At 38.1% G+C, this 17,047-nt stretch overlaps 1 protein-coding gene across 1 annotated transcript in view; it reads left to right on the top strand.

Moving 5' to 3' along the window:
- The first annotated feature begins 425 nt into the window (after positions 1-425).
- LOC128382051 (cadherin-18) overlaps positions 426-17,047 on the top strand; it is a 65,036-nt gene continuing 48,414 nt past the window's right edge. Inside the window, exons 1-2 of the mRNA XM_053342029.1 lie at positions 426-656; positions 16,164-16,458. Coding sequence (XP_053198004.1) covers positions 426-656; positions 16,164-16,458 — 526 coding nt within the window. The remainder of the gene's footprint in view (positions 657-16,163; positions 16,459-17,047) is intronic.

The raw sequence follows: 17,047 nt of genomic DNA, 5'->3' as shown, positions 1-17,047 counted from the left end.
ATTTATGAGTTGCAATTTAATTGGAGGGAATTAGTGGACATTTAGCTTCTAATATCCATCACATTAATCTCTCTTTCTGTTTCCTCTCCTCTCTTTCCCAGGAAATCCAGAATGGCTTCTGGGATTAACCTCTGCCCTTAGTAGAACTACCCTGAAGTTCATGTCCATTTACACATCTCACAGCCTGCGAAATTCCATAATGTAAATGTATCTTGCTCTTTTTTATTAAACCTTCGGCTTTGGAACATGAACCTTAGAGGATTTACCGGGACCACTATTTCCTTAGTCTGGATTTAGATTTCTCTTTTGCCTGGACTACTTCACGGACCTGCAGCGGTGGCTAGTGGTGGGAGGAGTGGCGGCTGTGGTGGGAGGAGCTTGCCACCTTGGAACACAGGGATAACTTTACAGACACACGTGCCACCATGAGGATATCCACCACCTCCTGTATCTGTCCCTTTCTGGTCTGCCTCTGCTTCATCCAGAGGTGCTATGGGGAAAGCCACCATGCTCCCGCCAAAGTGCCCTCCAAGAACCAGACCAAACTGGCCAACGGGGAGACGGAGGTGCACCACAGGCCTAAGCGTGGCTGGATCTGGAACCAATTCTTTGTTTTAGAAGAACACATGGGACCAGATGCGCAGTATGTGGGAAAGGTAGGATTTCATTGAAATGACTGCACCTGTAAAAAATGAAATCTTTTGATCCCAGGGAACTTGCTTTTGAATAGCTTACTTAGCATGTCCCTGTTGCTTATTGAAAAACTGGTTACAGCTGAAGCAAGCTGTTCTAATAAGGTTGATTGCCACATCAGCATTGTACACGCTTCTGATGGAGAAATTCAGGTCTCATTTGTGAAGGTGCATTTTTTTCCCCTCATTACAATGTCTGACCAAATTCCTCTCATGATAATGTCCAAAAAATGTTTTATTCTCTGTGATTAAGGGGGGTGCCTCTCAGCATGTCTACCACTCTGGGAAGCCAGCTATCCAAGACTGGATTAAGTTTGAAAGTGAGAATAAAAATGAAATAGGTAGACAGTAAACCAGTGGCTTCATAGTTAGAGAATTTTATGATGCATCATTTCATTGTCATTTCAGAGAGACTGATGCCCTTCACATTGGATAAAATAATTGAATTTGTTTACATAGATAGCACATAATGATAAAAGGTTTAGAAAAAGTATTAAAGACAAAAAAGAATAATAGTCACTGTGCAATTTTCAAAGTCATAGAGCAATTATTAGCAACAAGTAAAGGCAAATGTGAACATACAACTCTTGAGCCTTAGCCAGAGTTGGGGCAGATCTATGATTTATTGGAAGTTTATTACTTCCTCTCCTAGGTGGAGTTAGCAGCCCGTTCCCTGATAATGTAAGGAGTCTATTGTGTACATAGGATGAAAGCAATATATGTATTTTGGCCCTAAGTAATTAAGTGATGTATAGACAATTAACAGTATTTTGAACTTAATTCTAGGGCACACCAGTAGCCAATGCGAAGAGCTGAGAACTGGTATAATTGTCGTTAGAACTCTATTAGTAGCATTCTGTATGAGATGTTGCTTCTTAAGTGCTTTTTGGGAAGGTCTGTGGAGAGGCTGGTACTGTTATCAGTCTAACCTACTAGAAATAAAAGCCGTAATTAGATTTGAAGGTCTTGCTAATACTTGCTATATTTTTAAGATGATAACAGGCCAATTTTGTTATTGACTTGAGTGGGTGTTCAAATTTAGATCTGATTCAATCATGACACCACAATTACTGAGAGCTCTGATTTTTTTTTTTTTTACTTCAAAGAAAGGAAAATAAGATGAGCCACTATGTTCAGCCTTTTTTCTTTAGCACTAGAGAAATTAGCTAAACTTTGATTTTTTTTTTTTTGTTGATATGGAGGAATTTCTTGCACGTCCAGAGAATTGATTTTGGTCAATACATAGACTTAGTGAGTTTATAGCAGAATGATCACTTGGTGAGAGAGCTATCTATAACTGAGTGTCATAAGCAATGTTCTTCTTTTGCATAACATAGTGGAAGCTAATAAATTAATATAATCCCCAGAATTAAACCTTGAGTATCTCAAATGTCATGCTAATTCACTCAAATATATGGTTACCAATGGAAATAAAATAGTCCCTGACTTGCAGATATGACCTGAACCAATCTAAGACCGTGCCATAGAGTCCAACCCAGTTTTCCAGTCTGCCTATTAGTATTGAATGGTCACCAGTGTCAAAAGCAGGACTAAGATCTGATAACACAATAAGTTCATTCAAATGTTGTTTAGAATCTTAATAAAAGAACAGTGCTGTGACAGGGTCAAAAACCTGATTGGAATTCATCTAAGATACTAGTTTAGATTAAAAAAGTGGTAAGGTTGTTGGTACACAACCTTTTTGATTATTTTATCTATGAAGGGAATATTTGATATGGGTCTGTAGTGTCCAGGCTGCTCTTTTTTAGTAGAGGCTTAATGACTGCAGTTTTTAAAGCCTTTGGAGGAATGCCTGATAGGAGGAAGTTGTTAACTATTTGCACAAAATCTGTCGCCAAGCAGCTACAGTATACATTTTTTTAAGGAAGCTCATTGGCAGGGTTTCAAGGCAGCATGTTGAAAGCTTAAGATGTTGTACACTTTTCTCAAGAGTTCTGTAGTTACTGGCATAAAACTGGGAGCTATTGATAATTTGTCTAATGTTTTTAATTTTATCCCTGAAGAAGGAGGAAAACAGTACATTTATTGGCAGATAGGAGTTCAGGAGCTATTTATGCAGGGGGTTGGTCAGCCTGTCATCAGTGGCAAATAGACGGTGTTCATTATTAATGTTTTTGTTGATGTTGTCAGAGAAGAGTGATTGCCGAGCACTTTTCAGCACTAGACTGTAGGAAGTCTCTCTTTATAGATGTCATTGTGAATGTGGAGCTTAGTTTTTCACCATTTATGCTCAGCTTTCCAGCATTCTTCTTTTCTGCATATTTACAGTTGCACCATCTCTCCACAATGCCTTTTGCTTACTAGAAGTTGATTTCACCATTACAAGAGGAATGACTTCAATAGTGCTCAGAGTTTCAGAATTGAAATTATTGTAGAGATCATTAAAAGAGGCTAAGGTGAAAGTTGGGACATGGTTTCCACAAACAGTGCACTATATTCTCAGATACATGTTTTGGGTTTTCAATCTAGAATGAATATCTGGTGGAACAGACATTTTAAAGATGATCGGAAAGAGCAACAGCAATAGTCGTAACAAATGATGATTTAAAACCCCTTCTGTCCTGTCCTTGGTTGTAGGCCCGGATACGGAGACTGTCCAAAGGTGTCAAATAATCTGTCTAGTTCTTTTACATTGCTACAGTATCATTGGGGTTGTCAACATGGATGCTAAAATTCCATGATATAGAGAGTCATATTCCATTGAGATTGCAGTAGTTCAACAACTTTATTAAAGAAACTACTAGAATATTTTGGTGGTCTGTTTATAGTCAAAAGTAAAACTGGAGAGAAACATTTCAGTACAGCAGCAAGATATTCAAACGATGACAAAACAACACCTACCTACCATTGAAATAAGTCTGAAAATATAACAGCAACTCCTCCCTCTTTCTTATCAACTCTGGGAGCATCAATAAAGTTAAAATTTGGGGGTGCTGATTCAGTAACAACAGCTGCTCTGCTATTCAAATCAAATCAAATTTTAGTAAGAAACATTAAATCCAATTTATGACGAATAATCAGGTCACTAATTAGGAAAGACTTTCAGATAATGATCTTACAATATGTAGTAGTGATTTAATGGTTGTAGTGACAGAGAATAGGGACACAGTGTGCTGTTAGGTTTGGTGTATTTACAGAACGTGTCAAACATTGTTTGTTTAGTCAGGCAGTGATCCTGACAGGAATGACAGAGTTTACACTTAGAGCGGTTTGATAGTCAGTCTGTTGTGACACAGTGTTCTTGGCAGTGATAGGGGTACAGGTCGAGGGGGATGTGTAGGGTAGTTGTAATAGTAGTAATAGTGGGTGTTCTTCTTGCTGAGGGTACACTGCGGCTCAGTTGTTGGTGGTTGGTGGCGACTTTTCTGTTAGCTCCACAATAAGCCACAGGGAGCTGGTTAAGTCCTCTGCTTGCAGATTGCCTGCCCTTATCTCCTGAAATGTGAAAATGTGTTTCTCCGCTGCAGTGATCATTATTCTAGGCACTCAGGCACAGACTAATCCCCTCAACTGCACTCCGAGAGAAAGAGAATGAGAAAGGCAGAACGCTCGTCTGACTGCACATATGTCTGTATTTCACCAACGGTACGATTTGAAGGGAGAAAGAAAGAAAATGGGGATGACATGCTTCAAAAAGGGTGCGAAGGGGGGAAAAAAAAGCAACAGTAAATATCACTTTCCACCTCAAAAGTCTGTTTATTGAATAAACCTGGAGTTTTAATCACAAATGTCCTTACCAGGCTGACAAAGCAGAGAAAAAAGGTTATTTGTTGGTGAAACATGTTTTCGCTAATATTATTTGATGCATGAATGAACCATGAAATCCCACAGTGCCAACAAAAACAATCCCTCAGCATGTATGAGGCATTTTGTCCTGAGAATTCGACCATATGATACCAAAAACATTTGCTATATATTCAAAGTGTCAGTTTTGTGGATGCATTAACAGCATGAAGACATGGCTTCTCTAACATTAAATTCATCCACTGCTTTGAAGTTCATGATTGTTTGCTCACTGATTGCTGGCTCCACTCCTACCTTTAGGGCGTTGTTGTTCTGTGTGTGTGCATGTAAGTGTGTGTGTGTGTGTGTGTCTGTGTGTATGTGAGTGAGTGTGTGTGTGTGTATGTGTGTGGTGGATGCTGCTGATGAATGCAAAACAAACATAAACAGCTAATCCTGGATGATAATAAACCACTGAGAAGAAACATAAACATTATTAAGGAATCAATTTGACATGCGTGTTTAAAGAGATGAGGTCTCCAGATGGTTAGCACAAAAAAACATTTAATTATGTGGGTTGGGACTGGTGTGCAGTGTCCTAATGTGGCCAGGAGACAGAATGACCCTTAATTAGACAGAGACAGGAGAGGAGGAGGGGGGAGGAGGAGGGGGAGAAGGATTAAGGCACTGGGCATGTACAGCTCTGTATTGTTTTTTCTTGTTGCTGTTGTCTTTTTTTTTTCTTCCTCTCTTTGGCTGATTAAAAACTCTGGACATTAGCAAGCAGCAAATGAGCAGTTCTGCTACGGGGGAATTGCCAACACTTTCTTTGTCGATAATTGCTTTCATCAAAAAATGTCAAGATTTGAAATAGGTGTTAAATGATAAGATATGTGGTGAATAGTGCTCACAGAAGTGGAATTCTAATTATTGTGTGGTCAACTAAAAAAGTGGCCGTCTGCTAAGAAATCTGCAAGGTCAAACATAACACATGCATACCACTATGTCAGACTTAGCCTTGGCAGTTGGTTTTTGTTATGTGTACTTGTTTGCCGATGTTCTCACGTGAAGGACAGCACAGAGTGACTTCTGGGAATAAGTGAAGCGGCCAGTCTGTCAAGAACATTTTTAATCCCCTTGAGGTATGCCGTAATCCCCAGTGACACCTTTCTGGGGGGGCTGATGCATTTGGGAAATGACAGCTTTGTGCATGAGTGAGACGCAAATGCTTGGTAGAGGACAGGCCTTGTCCAGATATGAGACAGGAGACGAACCACTCTTCCAAAGGGAGGTGTGAGTGTCTTCATGTCAATCAGCTCAGCGTGGTGCTTTGAAGTAGTCAGGCTGGTTACACACTGGATGGTATTTTTTAGAGGACGATGCAAATCCCTAAACCCTGAATGAATATGAACAGAAGTGAAATGTCTGCTGTAACTTAGTTGTGCAGTTGTTGGATTAAACAAAAAAAAACAAAGCCCTCAATCCTTGGTCAGAAAACCTTGAATCAAACTGCCATTGGGTGTCTAGCTGCTGCTAAAGTACACCATAAATAATGTGAGATTTGACAGAATGGGTGCTTCAACCCAGACCATGAGGAATACCCCTTATTTTATCCTGTGTTTATTTGCTGAGCAAAGTGGCAACCTCTAAGAAAGGTGCCTAAATGTTTTATTCATACGTCTAAAATGGATTGTGCCGTGACAGAATCAGGCAACTGTCTTCTTGTATGTACAGTAATAGCTCAACAGCGGGAAAGAAAAAAAGTGATGTGAGATTTTCACATAAAATTGCTTTTCACCCACGCTTTGCCATGCAAGAAACGAGTGCATGTAGATTGGAATGTTTTCAGTGTTAAACCAGCAAAGTGTTATATGAAATAACAAGAACATTTCACAGCCTGTGTTGTTACATTGCGTTGATGGGAATAGAAACACTCTAGAAATGGCAGAAATTAGATACTTACTGTATTCAACACTAATGAAGATGTATTCAGATTGCTTAAATTGTTCAACTAACAGTCCAAAACTTTTAGATATTCAATCCAGAATAAGAAAAAACTAAGAAAAGAAGTGAAGACTGATACTGAATAAATTAGAATAAAAATCAAAGTTGATGAACTGTTAAGATTAGTATATCTTTAAACAGTTACTGATTACATAAAAATAGTTTCATTTAATAATTGTTCCAGCACATAAAGTGTACATTCAGAGTTCTTTGAAAGAGATTCATTGATTGTTTTTTTCGCAGCTGTTTTAGAGGGAGTTAAGATCAACAGTCTTTGTTTGAAAAGGCTCATCATCCAGTCATAGATAGAAATGTACCTGTTATGCCGTGTCCTTGATACAGTCACACTTTCACCAAGATGGAAAAAAAAAATCCAAACAAAGAAAACCAAGTGAATAGAGTTCAACTTTCATTGATTCAATAACTGCAGAAAATAACACTGGCACTATTTTAACCCCTCAGTGCAACAGCAAGGGCAAGGTGGTGGACAGTGAGGGCATATCCATGTGCACTTGCTATTTTGGTTCATATATGTGCAGCAATGCAACATGCAAAAGGCATGAGTGAAGGTGAATGAGGTCACTGTGAGGGTCACAGCACAGCAAACAGAACGTTTTTTTACAGGAATGGTTCATTCAGAGCGACACACATCACAGATAGTCACATTTTTCATCAGAAAGATTTGGTAAAGGCATTTAAATCATTATATCAGACCTATGCTATTTCAGCAATAATTGTAATGTATCTCACTTCATACATGGTCACATCATTTAGTAAATAATCTTACACAACAGTGTTTGCTCTGCAATATGTTTCAATGATAAAACATGAGATGCTTCTTTTAATGAAAAGAAAGTCTGAAAAGAGGATGATGAACCCTTCTAACCTGATACCTCCTTTAAAAAAAAAAAAAGGAAGAATATCAGATTGTGTGGTTATACTGTAGCAGCCTCGTTTCATTTTCAGGTGATTTAATGAAGGTAAACACAGTGAATAGTCATGCATAACGGCACTGTGCTCTGGTTCTTCTCAAAGGCTGCAGGTTTATCAACGTATCTGTCCTGCTGCTTTCAGATGCTGCAGGGAGTTAATGAACTGAAGGAGAAGCTTTTCATACAGTATAAAGGAGCTGTCGAAAGCAAATATTTTAAGAATCACCCACATTCATTTATAGATCAGTGCAGACTGATTGACTGACTTTCTTGCTGTGACCACATTAAACGTTATTCTCTGTACAGATTTAGTATTTAATACAAATCAATTATTTGTCATTTAAGCATTATTCCATTGTTGCAGTATTTAGTTTTCAAACTTAGCATCAATCTACTGCTGCTTTGGTGATTTTATCAACAGGATCAAACTGGTTCTGAGGCTTCTGTTTTTATTGCAACATCTAGGACCAAATTTTAATTAAAATACATCAACTGTGTTTGCGCTGCTTCATTTGAATCACCCTCCCACCAGTCTGTGCCAGTCCTCCCACCTGTGCACTGGTCACCAAAATACCACATAGATGGGCAAAGCATGTTTCAAGGTCAGGATATACCAGTTGTGCTAGTTGTTGAGTCTTCATGAAAATACGGCCCTTGAAGTTCATGTCTGCTGTCTGTGCATATATGTATAATTTCCTGTCAACTGGCTGACATGTTCAAACATATTAGCACCATTTAGACACTTGAGACTAAAACCATTTGCCGTCACTCACTGCAATAGCATGAGGCAGAAACGTCATGTTTCTTAAAGCAGATGTGCTGATGGTTACACTTCTGTCTCATTCAAATATCAAATTTTAGCAGCAGTTAGAGGCAGAGCCATTAAATGAGTGTCAGAGATACTTCTGGGGACTCTAATAATCTCATTATCGTTCATCATGAAGTCCACCATCCTGCTGGGAAGACAACGATTCATTCTCTTTCTCCAGGCAGATGTCAAAATAGAGGACAACTATTAGGGCGGATCTCCATGATGTGCATCAACGGCACGTCTCCAGCACATCCCACATCACTGTCTCTTGATGTATGGTCATTAGTGGTGTGCTCCATCATCAGGGTTTACTGTGACTGTTACAAATCAATTGAAGAGAAGGGGGCGCTCAGAGGAGTTGATTGGGAGGGAGCATGGTCAAAATGTGGTGATAATCAGACAATCAAGCACGCCCACATAAAAAGTGATTAAGTCCTCTTGAGTGAAGTATAAGAGCCGAGATTTAATCAAAAACGAACCCACCCTCCTTCACTAATTGCAAATATGAAGCCAAGGCACTGATCATCAGCTAAGGCACGTAGCTTGCTCATTTCTCCTTCTCTTCAACTACCCCCTCCCGCTTCACCCCTCCCCTCACCATGCACATTGTTGATGGAATAAATGCTCCATATCCTTACTCCCACCTTCAACTCCCAATTCTGCATCAGCAAGGTCTGCTTTCAGTATCAAAGCTGTGCAGTTTAAATGCATCTCTCATAACCAACCTAAGGCAAATGTCACTATACTGTTAGTCCAGTATTTGTCTGATTACAAGAGTTGTGAAATCATAACCTAGAACGCAAAGATAAACAAAGATGTTGAGCTCTCAGCGGTGCGTGTATGGCTATTTCAAGCTTGGACGCTTCCATACAAATGTGCCTGTCGCCTGGAGGCCCATTTAGATATGCCATGAAGTTGATGTCTCACTGAAATTTCATCTTACTGGAAGATCGATTATAAATCAGCATGGGATCAATCAGCTGAAATGTAGCCACTGTGGCATATTTTATGTTCTCTCACTGATATAAAATTTGATCCTTTCTTGTAATTGTCACATCTACAGTTTTATGTCGAACTTATTCATTTTCTATCACGGGTAGAGATATATTCTTCTTCACCTTCTTGTTCCCTTTCCACACAGCTCATGATGAGTGGACATAATACCAGTAAGCCAATATCCTCCTATACAACCAGATGACAAACAAGGCTAGCGATGCACATACATTATGTGGATCTAGTACAATGGATACAACCATGCTATTACAAAGGGCATTTACCAATAATGCAATACAACCAGGCACATACATTATCAGGATCTGTAAAATGAAAAGGACAAAGCCAGTGAAGAAAAGAAAATAAGTGGAGGATCAAAATAGATGAAGGTCAAGCTGTGTAGTAATTAATAATGTATCTGGATAGCACTCAATAGAGCGTGTCCTCCAGCAGCAGTGTGTAATTGTTAAAACTGTGTTATATGTCATGTACATCTTTTACAAAAAGTTGATATTCCTCAAGCTCCATTGAAGTTCATTTATATAAGGAGATGTAGTCATTTTGTCGACTCTACCTGAAATCGGCAAGGATTTATGTCTGTTTTAATAGCTGCCACTTCTTAGCATTTTGGCTGATTATCACAGCACCATGTGGCCAGTCGGCTCTATATTTGTTCAGCAGAAAAGTTGGCAGGAATAGAATAATTGGCATGATGGTAATGTCTAAACCAAGACTGAATGCTGCAATGGTGCGTGCTGTTCTGTTTTCACAGAAATGGGGAGTTTTAAGGTTGTTAGAACGGTGCAGATAATACACGCTTTAAGTGCCACACCTTGGCCATTCACTCCATAAAAGTCTATGCTTATCCATTCATAAGTGTTTGTCAGAGATCCTGCTCAAAACAGACAAAAAAGAGAGGAGTAAATAACTGATGGATGATGTTTTTAAACTTATAAACATGTAAAGAATGCAAACAATGCATTATTGATTTATTTGGTTAGACTGAAAGACAGAAAGGAAGAAAAGCAGTTACAGATCAGATTACATTATGCAGCAGGCCTAGATCATCAAATGTATCACATTTCTGACATTTTCAATCTCTTACTGACTCAAATTTTGATGAATAATCAGTCTGAATTAAATTAAACTGAGAGCAAACAGACCAATATCATAACCAGATGTTTGACCAATCCATTAAGCCAAAAGGCCAGTCTGGAAGTCCATAATCTAATCATATTGCAATTAATCTAGACAAACATAAAATATAAGCCAGTGCAGTAAAATGTATGACATGTACTGACTTACTAAATAATTTTTTTTTCTCATTATATTAAACCTGTTAATTTATCATGGGTTTGAGTTTAAATTGTATCATCCAGCCGTATTTTCAGAGTTTCACATTTTTTGAGATAATATTAATTTATAATGGATTAGGTTCTTAGAGAATGTATTTGGTTATGTTGATATAAATCTGTGTTGGGGTTTTTTTCTGTTTTTTTTTTTGGGGGGGGGGGGGTGCTACCAATATTTGCTGCTTACAGCTTCCCATTTTCTCTTTTATTCAATGTAATTTTCATAGTGTGCTCTTATAAGTCATGATTTGTGACTTTTCATTTCTCATCAATTCTAACAAACTAAATAAGTGACTGACCAACTGTAATCAGAAATTACAGCTCTGATTTGATTACATTTGAGACCCATTAACTTTATTATATTACCCAGCATCATTACACAAGTAACAATACTATTTAACGTTGCAGAATAATATTTTAGGAAGACTTAGACACCTGACAAGTGGTACGACAGAGCCAAAGGTAAACTGTTTGTCTGTGAGCACCAATTAGCTTGCGAACACAAACAATTTAAGGCTATTCTTCACAATGAGTATACAGAACTCAAACAGTGAGAACACATTGCTTGTTAACAAAAGCAGACACGCTTTCTCTCGGGTTGCTCCTCTGGGCATATGATGAAATTATAAGTGAGGTTCTCCAAGAGATTGAAGTGTTTTCACCAGCGACTTTAGAGCCCGAGACTCTGTTGATCTCTTTAAACTCCTCAGAAATGCATTGCTAGCTGCCAGCCGCCAATCACATGCCAGTCATCTATTCCACTAGTCTTTTATAAAGTCACCCATAGAGACTGAGAGATAAACGCAATCCCTTGTTTTGATGCCCTGTGGAGGAAAAGATTCCTCTAAGTCTTTGTGGGGAGATGACAAAACAACAAGGTTGCAGAGGTTGTAATTTCCGCTTCCTCTTGATGTCTCCCCAGGCATTACTGATCAGCCTGTATGAGAGATTTTCATACATTTTCTATTCATTATTTATTGCAAGGACTGGACATTGCGGCTGCCCCCACCTCTACTGGATTGCCACACATAGAGCTGATGTATGTTAAGCTCATATCAGGCCTGCTCTGTGGTTTAACAAAATTGACGCTAATTGCATTAAGGCGGGTACTCATGAAATTTTCTGTGTGATCAAAATTAATGAAGTATAAATAAAATATCCCACCGCTGAAGCTGAATGCAGTAGAGGCACCCTATGAAGAGAAATGGTTCCCTCTATTTTAAATCATACGACAGAAATTTGCCCCAGGCCCATTTTTGTACAATCAGCTTTGACGGGAGGGAAAGATGTGAAAAATAAATTGTGAGGGGGTATTCTGTTCAGAGAAAGTTGGATACAACTTGCCTCTTCTCATCTCTTTGTTTTCCTTTGGCATCAAGGAGTCACAGATGGTTAGTTACAGATGGAAATTACTTTGACAGTCTTGAGCGAAAAATGGGGAATGCATGTAGCTTTTTTTATTATTACTTTTTTGTTTTTCAGAAACCATATGAGCCACCCAAAATACTTGAAAATGTTATATATTCACAAATAGCCAACATAGTGATATTAAGTAAGATTAGGATCATTTTTAAACTAACCATGATCACCTGAACATATGCATATTTAATCAGGTATTCTAATCTCTCAATAACTCTTTTCTGACTTGAATATTCAGTATCCTCACATTGTTTCACTCTCAGCCGGCCTTACACTGCAGTACTTTCAGCCTGTAATGTTAGTGTAATGGCCCGCAACCTGTTGACACTTTTATCACCCATAGATTTTGGAAGGCAGTAGTCACCATATGCATCATTGGTTCACACTCTGCCAAGCATGATTTATTGGCTCCTGCAAAAGAAGTCAATGGCTAAATTAGTACTTTGACTGGAGGCAAAATTACATTTATGAGCTGGAGTTGTAGAGTGCTGCTGGACAGAATGGAGGTGGAATATTCTTATGTAATAACTCTGAATATCTGTATTTAACTGATCAATTGTTTTGGTTAGAATTAATTATCAAACTATACTATAACAAACACACAAATCTAGTATCTCTAAATGTCTTTCATTACATAAAAAGATTAAAGAGTGCAGAATGGTGTCAAACCATGTCAACATAAACTTGTCTACACTGCCACTGATGTGTAAACACATTCTGATTCCTTGCTTTGGAGACTGTGTTTCACATTAGTACAATCGAGCTACTGATTAATTACCTGATTCAACAGGATCTTTGACTCCTTATCTAATTACAGGCATGATATTTACCACGGAAAGGACAGTCTGCTCACATCAAGAGTCAGGCCTGCAATCAACAGCAGCATTCTAATTAGTAATTTATTTGCTAGTCCAGGTTTTGATTAGATGTGGCCTGAGGACCTCTGCTATTCAACTTGTTAAATAACTTGTCTCTAAGCATGTGAGCGTTTGTGCATCTTTATCATGAGTAATGTTGAAGTCCTTCACTTTTTTAAGTATTGATTTGTATTTCCGGCGTTGTACAATGCAAATCATTGTCAAAGTGACTTGAAAACACAACTCAAACACATACATTGAATTTTGGTCTAACTACAGTATACAGGCTTTCCAACTATGTCATATCTCACAGTAGAGATCTGATGGATATCAAGTGCAGAATTGATCAATATAGTAATCAATTACATAACAAACAGACAGAAAAAATACTGTGAGGAGTGTGGTTTGGTCAGTAATGGGTGCAGTTTTTTAGTGCTCTAAATACAATTGAAAAGTGTGATGATAAATTGTTTCTAAATTTAGGTTACTATGAAAGTAGAGTGTCTTGTTTTCAGCTGTAGTCTGTACTCCAATACACTTGAGTGTGTGTCCCACTTCAGTGACTGCATCAGTCATCAGACGTGTGATCATTGCAGATTGCTGACCAGTTGTTTCTGTAAGCCTTGCCAAATAACATATCCAAATCATTCTGTGTCATCAGATGTAGGGCTGAATCATATGGCTAAATTGCTTGTCTCAATCATTTTTAGAATACGGGTTAGTATTAATATGCTGTGTACCACAATATAAAATCTAATTAATTAAAATCCCCATGTAGATTCATTGATCAAATAATCTTCAGTTTTGTCAATCAAAGTCCTCTCACATTTATTCCTGCTTTGTGACATGTTTACAGCCAGACAATTTTAGTTCAATTATATCTCTATCAGTTAAAAATCTGCCTTCAAAGACACTGTTGGCACCCTGTCTTTTGGCATTAGAACAACCAACACAACATGAAGCAAATAGTTATGTTGCTTAGGGGTGTTTCTCTGAAAGCCTTGCTGCTTATTCCAGGGGATAGGTCTAATTGCTGGTGTATGAGGCTGTGTACTTGCACTCTGCATGCTTTATTGGGTGATGATGCTTCAGGTGATTAACTAAGTTTGTGGTATTTGCTGTCCTTGCCGGCACAAAAATGTTTCCTCACAGGGAGTGCTCATCTCTCCCACAAAACTGTTGTTACCACACAATAGCTTGCAATAGCAGCATGTTTTTTTTTTAACTCAACCAGCTATGTTTTTCGTGTGTTATGGGAAAGCATATGATTAGTTCGAAAAAGCTTTGTCTCTGTGATCTGATTGGTTGTACTGTAAGTATATTGTCAAGCACTGACAAAACTTAAAAGTATATTGATGTCTCCAATTTTCATAGAGGACATCAAATGTATCAACGCTGTTCCCAATCAAAGACATTGCAGACATTACATAATACTCTTAGCTTAGTCATACATTATATTGAGACATCTAGGGTTGGCTATTTAGAAATTGTAGACTTTATATGTAAAACACCCACTCTCAAGGCTCAAGGTTCAGACACTAGAATCATTAGAAAGACTTTTGGAGAATGTATTACAACTTCTAAAAGCCCTTTATTGTGCCTACCACTGTTGTACTGTATAATATAAGCAGCACATTTCATTTTTCAGTTGGAAAATGAAAGTTGAACTTATTGCAACTTTCCCAGATCACTACACCAATATAGTCCATTGAGTCATATCCCTGTTGACTGTGACTGCTTTTCCTGCTTATCTTTGTTTGTTATAATTTTGACATAATCTCACATAACCACTTTGATTTTTTTTTTTTTATTATTACTACTATGTTTTTTTGACTGATGCACCTGCAGTTCGGGCACAGGTGATTTGGATTCTGTGGAGCTCTGTGTTGTTTTGAAAACTCAACATATTAAAGTGCTGAGGGCCAACCTCTTTTATCTGACAGATGCTGCTAATTGGCGTTTAACAGAAAATGATCCACCATTGTGGTAAAGGTTGTAGTTATGGTTTATTATTTCAAAGTTAGTTCCTTTTCATCCCCTTCTTACATGTCTTCCCCTCTACATTTTGGTACAAATAGGTTTTTTATAAAATCCACACTTTACCTGACTGTGTGTAGATTATAATGGGAAACAGAATAACATATTATCACCATTCAAACACATCATGCATTATTTATTCACTGCAAGCATGTGTATCTTATGTTTTTTAAAGACTTGCATACATCTTCTTTGAGACTAGACTGAGATGTGTTTTAAAATTCAAAGGTTGGTTTCAGAGCTCATTGTTGTGCATCCACAAATACAAAATACAAAAGTGCCACCAGTATCACTATTATGTAAAGCATTTCCATTGCTGAATGAAACTGGATAGTTATGTTATGTTCAGCTTAGATTTCCCTCAAGGAAGAAAGAACAAAAAAATCTATGTTTCATAACATGTTTTATTCATTGATGAAAATGAAATAGTTTAATTGATGATACCATGGTGCTCTGCTTTGGAAATTCAGTGGTATTGTAAAATATAGTCATGAAGTTTAAAACTACAACCCAGCTGAGCAATTGGCATGAAAGTCTTAATCCTCTTGGTATCAATTATAGCTGAACAAGTGGCTTCGTTTTCCCTTATTTCTCTCTCTCCTGTTAGGAAAGAGACAGTACTATTCCATCTTTAACAGTCTTGTAAGGAGTTCCCCCACAACTTTAATCTCTGAAGATGCATGTCTTCAGCAATGGTCGGGTACAGTTAAGCCTTAGAGAGGAATATTGAACAGTGTGATGTCTTAGGTAGATGTTGGGAATATTCTTCAGCAGAAACATGGGCAGAGAGCCACTATGCAGTGCAGTGATGCTGCAGAGGTTATTGCTATGTCAAATGCAGATGTTTTAACAGTAAATGGCTACAGTATAGTACAGATTGCATGAAAATGTAGTAGATTGGAATTACAGTTTATTCTTCTACAGAATAGATCCATACATGTTTTTTTCTTCTTTTTTTTACGATTGTCATTATTTTGTTAATTAATCCATTGATTTTTTTCTCTATCAAATATTCACATTTGAGAAGCTGGAACCATCAAAAGTCTGGTGTTTTTTCTCTGAAAGCAATTCACAATTTACCAAAATGTAAGATCAACTTTCTGTCAACTGACTAATCAATGAATCAGTCACTGGGTTAAGCACTAATGTGGGCATAGCATGCATTTATCCTGCAGCCATTGTGCAGCAGTGCACTGTGGCCATTGTAGATTTTACAACCACAAATCATATTTTGAAGCAGTGAATCAAAAACAACCCTAAGAAGTGATTTTGGCAACATTCCATTCACTGTATTCACACCCTCTGTCTGGTTTCCCTTGCAGCTTCACTCAAACTCAGATAAAGGCGATGGATCTGTCAGGTATATTCTGAGCGGAGAAGGAGCTGGGACTATATTTCTCATCGACGAAGTGACAGGAGATATTCATGCCACTAAGAGCCTGGATCGGGAAAGGAAAACGCACTATGTCCTGCATGCACAAGCCTTGGACCGCAACACAGAGGAGGCCCTGGAACCAAAGTCGGAATTCATCATCAAAGTGCAAGACATCAATGACAATGCACCCAAATTTCCAGATGGACCCTTTGTAGCGACTGTGCCTGAGATGTCTGAAGTGGGTGAGTAGTGATACATAATAAACTGGAGCTTCAAATGATTGAGCCTTACTTTTTACCTTTGCTTGAATTGGTTGAAAGACAAGAAAAAACAAGGGTGTAATGGTACGTGTATCCACCCGAACCGCCATGGTATGGATGTTGCAATTCGTTGCAAGTGGTTGTCCGATGAATACACTCTATGACCAAAATGATTGTCAGAATTGTTTATAAATCCACTTAGTTTGACGTGCAGAATGATAATTCTAGAGCGTGATATCCACCTAGAATGTTTTGGCACTGCACTACTTAGCTGTAGCATGCTCATGAGTGTATGTCAGCTGGCTTAACCAAGGTAGCCCGATAACCTTGAACTGTCGCTTCCATCAGAATAACAAACACTGATCGAATGCAACATATGCTCCATAATCTCCATAGTGAAAACATACAGCGTCTCATATATGTGTTCAGGCAGCACATCGTAACAACCAGTTCTGAGAGAGGAAAGTGTAGTTAAAAGTATTAAAGTAAAAGTAGTGGTTTGGTCCCTCTTACTGATATATTATATGGCTTCATTAGATTACTACTGAAGCATCAGTAAGTAAGCAGCATG

This window comes from Scomber japonicus, chromosome 21, assembly GCF_027409825.1.
Source record: "Scomber japonicus isolate fScoJap1 chromosome 21, fScoJap1.pri, whole genome shotgun sequence".
Classification (NCBI taxonomy): Eukaryota; Metazoa; Chordata; class Actinopteri; order Scombriformes; family Scombridae; genus Scomber; species Scomber japonicus.
The sequence above is the reverse complement of the archived record's forward strand: the minus strand, read 5'-3'. Positions and strand labels throughout refer to the sequence as shown.